Here is a 7,268-nt window from a genome sequence, read left to right on the forward strand (position 1 = left end):
ATACTGAGGTTGGGAGAAGGAAAAAAAACATACCATTTGTTGGCCACTTATTTCTATACACTTTGTTTTTTTCACATAGATAAGAAATGCTGAAGTGTACTCTATTAATATACAGTAGAAAGGTTAAATACTAAGTGCAACAATGACTCAACAGTGACATTACGCTCAAAGACTGGCTGTTCCATGTGTGTTTGCGCCCTCTGGTGGACTGGGATGGAACTGATTGATAACTGGTCAACTCTCCTCTATTTCATGTCCCACAAGCCTCCTCATTGGCATTACATTACTCCAACGGCTCTGGGTAAAAGGGCCATGAACTTTCACTCACATTTCTAAGACACTAGGGTCACAAAGGATAAAAAACATCAAGTGTACAGGGTTAACAGAGTTGTGTACAGGGCCATCATTTCAATTCACTCTTCAAAACATTTGGGCATTACAATCCACATTTGTTTGATTATTCAAATGCAAGAAAGGTTTATTTGTTTAACACTTTCACATTCATAACATTTGACACAGAACACACTCTCTCAAAAAGGGAGCCCTTGTTAGACACAAAATATAGTTCAAGCCTATTTCTGCACCACAGCAGTCATCATTAGTCATGAAACACACAAGTTCACCACAGTCCTGTTACAATGTTGAGTCTGAGGCTCTGAGTTTTACAACAGGTTTGAGCCCAGCCCCATGGTATCTAAGGCAACAGAGTATAGAAATTAGCCACACTTTTGTTATTTACAGAAATGTGTGTGTGAGTGTGTATGTTAATAAGTGGCGTTATTTAAATAAATGGCCACATTTCACAGTAGTCACTACCGAGTCCTGCATGAGGTAGACAGATGAGTTTTCCATGATGAACATTATATTGTTATGTAGCTTTTGGCTGATTTTGGTTACAATGTTCTTTGGGAGGTCTCATATCTAGTAGTCTTGGAAAGTATATATATATATATATGGTATGATGAAACAGGTGATATGGTGATCCCAGGGAGAATCCTCTGGGATCCATCCCATAATCTGTGCTCTCAATATGAGCTGTAATCGTCAAGCAGATGAGATGCAAACTGAATCGGTTTAAGAATTAATTTGAGCCTATATAGATTGATAATTATTACCTTGTTACATATCTGCTAAAGGCTTATTATTCTTTCTTAGACTCATAGTGAAACAAGGGAGCGGTCCAAGGGTTAGTCCAAAGGGCAGCAGACAGACCTAGCAGTTGTTTGACAGCAATCATCTGACAGATTAAAATACCAGGACTTTATAGCTATTAGTAAGAATTACAGCTTTTCTGTGCAATTTCACCTCTTCCATTGAGTAATTAATAATGTACAGGTGACATGTTTCATGGTTGAGCCATATTCTGATACCTCATCTAGACCATGCATTACCACAATGACAACCTGAAAGATATACAGAAGGATAATCATACTTTCATAATTTGACAAGTGAAATGTGCAAATTATACATTCCACTTACTGTATCTACAGTAAATGTCAAATGATTTCTCTGGCGATACTCTGAATTACACATAGTGGTCCATATAGAGCTAAATATTACATATTTACTGTTTTAGTGAGTCTTATATCTTACTCAACTCTGTGCTCTGAATCTATCAGGCATTATGTCTGTGTCAGACAGGCACTGTTCACATATTATGTCAATTGTTTCGTGCAAATAAAATACTTAATTTACATAATGTATATTCAAAAACAAATTAACCTCTGTAGGCATGCTTTCCAACAAAGTCAGCGACAAGCCTTTTTAAACACAAAATTGAAATCCCAGTCGCAACAATCAAAACACTGTTCATGTTCATTCTTCTCCCTAAAACAGACCTCTTATGCAAAGGCCTCACAGGGGAACTACCAATTCAAAGGCAATGTGATTCTCTGAAGGCACTTGGAGGAAGGCTTGTGTCCTTATTAGGGGCACACAGTCCTTTTACAAAGCCAAAGAGCGAGCACCTCTAGCTGGGGCTGCTCTGGGAGATGATCCCCTAACCTGCTCCTTTTCAGCCCAGCGTCTCACAGACCTGCAGCACACTCTGGTTGAAGTCATCCGGCTGATCTGCAAACACGTAGTGGCCAGCCCCACGGATAGCCTTTTGGAAACCAGCAGAGGGACAGAGTGAGAGGAAGCTGGGAGAACTACTAATAAATAATATAAAATAATAAAGCGTGTCACAACTTGGACAGGTTACATGTTCTTGAACACTCTGTGGTGTCTTTGGAACATTCTGTTCTTCAAAAAGTTATAGTACAGTTGATTTCTGCTCCACCTAACCCGACACATGCAAACGGCACAGCCTCAGTATTCCTGAAAAACGCAACTGAATGACAATCATCTGTACATATCTAAGACTGTAAAGGTTTTACGGTCATGTACTTCACTAAACTAGAAGCACTGACCTGTCTGAGCCTCATTAAGTTGCACAACAGATGACAACATAGGAAGAACATCTTATCTACTATCTACCACAGACTCATAAGATGGTTGACTTACAATAATCTCCACATGGGAATCTGGTCGCAGCTCCTTGATAGAGTTGCCAGAGTAGCCATCTATGCTGGAGCGAGAGCCATAGATGATAGTCATGGGGATGTCCGCATGGATCAGGCCAATTCGCTGCAGCATTGGCCGCTTGGCCCAGCCATAGGGTATTGTCATGTTTTTGAAGGCTGTTTCACCACTAATGGAGACAAACAAAGCATTAACACTGTACAGCATCAACCACACCAAGATAGGGTTCATTAAAAATCACTGTGTTGTCGACAGAAAAACAAACCAACTACTGTAACTAGACTGCTCTAAGGCAGTTAAGGCGAAGGGCCCTATCTCACAGCGTTATCAAAAGTGAGAAATCATTTTTAGACCTGATCATGAGTCAGGGCTGATCCAAGTTTTATGAAAACCAGGCAATTATTGCATAATGGATAGATGAATATGTTTCCATTATTGTTCCTATTAGTACTGTTTGAGAGGAAGAGCATGAGGAAGTATGGCTTGAGCAAAGAAAGATGGACGAACTGCAGGTGACTGACCTTGGAGTTTGCACATTGAGATGGTATATGTAGTCTGTCACAGTGTTATCATTAAACACAGATACGTATTTCTTCTGAAAGTCTGGCCTCAGTGTCTGTACAAGAGCTGGACCTGAGGACACACAGGAATGTCACATGAATTGGACACAACACACACACACACACACACACACACACACACACACACAAACCTTTATGATGACTGATACTCACACAGTATGCAATACTGCCTTTATATATGTATCTACCTTATTTCTCTGAAGTGATTCCAGTCTGTGGTCTAATCACAGTCCACAAGTTAAAGCACAGAAAGTGAAACAATAATTTAAGCCCTCAGACAGTAAACAATTGTATAGGCACTGAAAACAGGCCATCTCCCAAAGGAAGAAAATCACAGGCATAAGGCATGAAATGACAAAAACATGAAATCTACTGGGGTGAGCTGCAGCTAGTAGAGCAATGTTGAAACACAGTGTTTCTTACCAGATTTATAAAACTACTAAAACATATGTCCATGACTTATATATATACACTATCTTCAGTGAGTCAGTGACCTCATTAATCCATTTGTCTTTCACCAGTGCAAATGGTATGTCATTCCAAATGCATTCCTAAAATCTGAAATGGGATTAGTGGCGAGCAGCTCCTACTACAGATAACCTTTCATTAGTTCTGTACTGTCTAACTTGTTACTGGGATCCTTTACATCCGTCTTCTCAGGTCGTAAAGCTCTGCATGTTAAAAACAGAAGCAGTGTCTATATAGTCTAAATCTGAATGGAATGATAAAATATGCATCCCTACCTAGTGGCCCAGCAACCCTGAGCCCTGCCAGAGGGTTAAAGGGGCTCAGCATGGCTCCCAAGGCCTTGATCCAGATGGGGATGGGTCGGTCCTCGTCTCCGGGGTCAGGCCTCTGAGGGAAACCCCACGGTTCCACGAAGATCAGATGCTTGACTCTGTTGCGTAAGCAGCCGTGTAGCACAGCTCAGCAGAAGAACCAAACACACACTAGCACGCACTGAAACCCTGCTCAGCTCTGCACCTGCATGCTATTGCTCTCAGCTTTGTTAAGTATCAGCCTTAAGCTACAACACATCTTATAATGATAATGAAGATCAATTGGGAGCAATGAACTCTTTCCTATGCTACTGTGGCTTCAATAACACCATCCATATAAATAAAAGTTTTACTGTAGCAGAGAATATTAACTCTGATGAGCAAATCATTAAGTGAGTTTATATGCAGTGCCTCATGTTCAGATGATTCCAATGTAAACCAGAGTACTATAGACTTGGCTGTTCCGGCCCCTAAATCAAACCTTTCAAATCTCAGCTATGGATAAGACCCAAAATTCGACATGGATTTGTTGGGGTTATTATGCAGAGCAGATAAAAACGGAAGCAGTAATGGACACAATCCTAATGCACCGTGCACATTAGTTCTGACCCATCTCAGCCCTCCAGACAAATATGTCCACTCAGAGCTTGGCTATTTCGGAGAAGGAAGGATTGTCTTAGCACGAAACGTCTTTTAAATGAATTCTCTGAATGGATCTCTTTCTGTGGGCTCCATTACAACCCTTAAGGGCATTCAGTTGTTTATTAGTGCAACACGAAAAACACTAAAAGATCTTCTGCCACATACAGAGTATGAGCTTTTAGCTCACTAACCTGGCTGGGTAATTGAGGGCATATGCTGCTGCCAGGTATCCGCCCAGGTTGTGGCCGAGCAGGACCATGCTCTCCAGCCCCACAGCGGTCCTCCACTGCTCAATGGACTCCACAAACTGCAGCTCGGCCTCCTGTGCGTCGCTACTGAAATCTGGCCGGCTGCTCTGGCCAAAGCCCAGCAGGTCGAAGGCATAAACTGGCCTCTGCTGGGACAGGGCGTCCAGGTTGAGCACCCACAGCCCAACACCTCCCCCAAAGCCATGCAGCAGAACCAAGGGGGTGGACTCGTTGCCTGCTTTCTCACAAAAGGCCAGCGTTGACAGCACATTCTGATTTGAGATAGGCACATACTGCCTGGAGAATTTACTTTTTACGGCTAGAGAAAGACAAGAGAGAGAGGGTAAAACAAAGGATGAGCTCAGACCGATTTGTACACTGTGTCACAAAAACTCACATGCTTCATGCAGTCTAGGAAAAGATTAATTTAAAGGGGAACTTGGCAACTATTTTAACGTAATAAACCCGTTTAGAAATCATTTGGATGGTTAAATGACCTGTTCCGGTGAAAATGGTGACTTTTCCCGCTGCCCCTAGCGTCCCCAGGCGGAAAACCAACCTTGCAACATTGCGACTACCGTCCCGGAAAGAGAAGTGAGAAACAAGAAACTCGTTTTAAATCGTGTTTCTTACCTTGTAACATCCACATTGTCTGCCAAACTTATGCTAACCGTTTTGCTAGCTTGTAAACAAATCCATGTGCTTTATCGTTACCTTTTTCCACAGTTTGAAATAGCATAATGCACAATTTCTCCAGCAGAGGCGGAAATCCTGCCAAGTTTCCCTTTAAGGTTGTGGAATATTATGGTTTTCAATATATTACAGATAATGTAAAATCTTGTATGAATTAGGCACAATTCAAGTGGAATGGCAGAGAAAATAGGAAAGCAGACACTGGCACTCACGGAGTAGTATCTTCTCTTCAGCATCTTTCAAATGGCTAGTGGAAGTTGGACACCAGGAAGGTAGCCAGCTGCTAATCCACCAGGACCTGTCAGAAATGTCCGTCAGAAGAAATGTACATCAAATGTAAGGTACTTGTTCATGATAGCAGTGATCTATTCTAAGCTGTTATAGCTGTAACAGTACAAAAATAAATAAAACAAATAAGTCAAAATTACATTTTGCTGAAAAAAGCAGAAGAGTGCAGTAGTAACACAACAAATAGAGGTTCAAGCTCCCTGTGTAACACCCAGAGTTGTGCTTTCTGAATATATGCAGTAATCTTCTTGACTATTCCCAACAGACTTGAGTCCATCACCAATATTTCACAAGAGCCACTCGTTCCTTGCCCACTATAACAAAGGCAACAATTTCCACCAGAGAGGTTCACAAATCACACTTCATATCTTCAGAAGAAGACTTGTGACTTCACTGTAAGATCAAATATCCTTAAACGAGAAAACAGACCTCATTTCACACATTGGTAGCCATATAACCTACAGTAGTAGAAGGTTAGACAGCTACAAGTAAGCCTACACTAAAGATCCTCTATTAATATATATCTTGTTTTATCCCCTATCATATGACTAAAAATTATAAACTATAAAACACTAATGATATCTAACAGATTAACTATAACTGGATATTATTTTAAACCCAATTACAACAATAATAGGGTATAACGTATTGTTATAGAGTTTGCTAAATATAGCCTAACTGTGTGTTGATGTAATGAGTAGGCTAGCCTATCATAGGCTAGACATGTTGTGTTGACATCTAGACGGTCTGACATTGTTTTAGCCTGAAAGACATTTTAATGCCAACAAACATGATCAATCTAACAAACAAGAGCTAAAGCAAACTTCCACTGCAACATCAGCTGTAGTGATTTGAGATCGTAAGAGAGGTGAACTAGGCAACGACACTTAACTTTATAACCTAATGTAGAATACACAATGAAGCTCCACATGTTTAAGTTGTATAATAATACTTGTTAGTAGTGTTATTGTTGGTCTAAACTGTGTTTAGTTTCTGTTTTTACTTACCCCCTGTCTGTTGACACAGGCTCATCGGCCATTTTTCGACGTCGCATGACGTCACGGTTGGAGCTAGTGTGCGTGCAGGTGCTGCTCTGTTCCCAACCACAATCGTGTCAGTCGGACCCAATTTGATACATTAATTTGATACATTAATTTGTTACATTAATTTGTTACAATGTCGCGATTCGCTACAAGCAATGCAAATATAGCAATGAAGATTCCAAGTGCAGCTGTAACACTAGTTCCTGTTGCCCAATCAGACATTTGAGCATGACAATACCAGATAGTTTCTAAAAATCGTAAATGTGGATGTGGCTACGGCTATACCTACAGTACATACCTGCTACGAAATCACTGTGTACCCGTGAGTGACTTATCCATAACAGTAGCGTTAAGTGGTGGGTGGGGTGGGTGTGCTTTACTTTGTATGGTTAAGAAGCTTGTCTTCCTCAGCGATTTTTTTTCTCTGCGCCTGTCTCCTCTACTCGATGACGTGGAGGAAGTGAGGAACTT

At 41.0% G+C, this 7,268-nt stretch overlaps 1 protein-coding gene across 2 annotated transcripts; it reads right to left on the reverse strand.

Moving 5' to 3' along the window:
* Window positions 1-457: 457 nt before the first annotated feature.
* On the reverse strand, window positions 458-7,238 carry abhd5a (abhydrolase domain containing 5a). Of its 2 annotated transcripts, XM_042105730.1 has the most exons (8): window positions 7,096-7,238; window positions 6,762-6,847; window positions 5,679-5,764; window positions 4,717-5,092; window positions 3,848-4,002; window positions 3,045-3,156; window positions 2,506-2,692; window positions 458-2,104 (listed from the first exon to the last, which is right to left on the reverse strand). In XM_042105730.1, the coding sequence occupies exons 2-8, from the start codon at window positions 6,806-6,808 to the stop codon at window positions 2,015-2,017; spliced, it is 1,053 nt and encodes a 350-aa protein (XP_041961664.1). In that variant the 5' UTR covers window positions 6,809-6,847; window positions 7,096-7,238; the 3' UTR covers window positions 458-2,014. The 2 variants fall into 2 exon arrangements, with proteins under 2 accessions (XP_041961664.1, XP_041961663.1); XM_042105729.1 differs by lacking the exons at window positions 6,762-6,847; window positions 7,096-7,238 and adding an exon at window positions 5,895-6,267.
* Between the last annotated feature and the right edge of the window lie 30 nt (window positions 7,239-7,268).

This window comes from Alosa sapidissima, chromosome 10 (assembly GCF_018492685.1).
Source record: "Alosa sapidissima isolate fAloSap1 chromosome 10, fAloSap1.pri, whole genome shotgun sequence".
Classification (NCBI taxonomy): Eukaryota; Metazoa; Chordata; class Actinopteri; order Clupeiformes; family Clupeidae; genus Alosa; species Alosa sapidissima.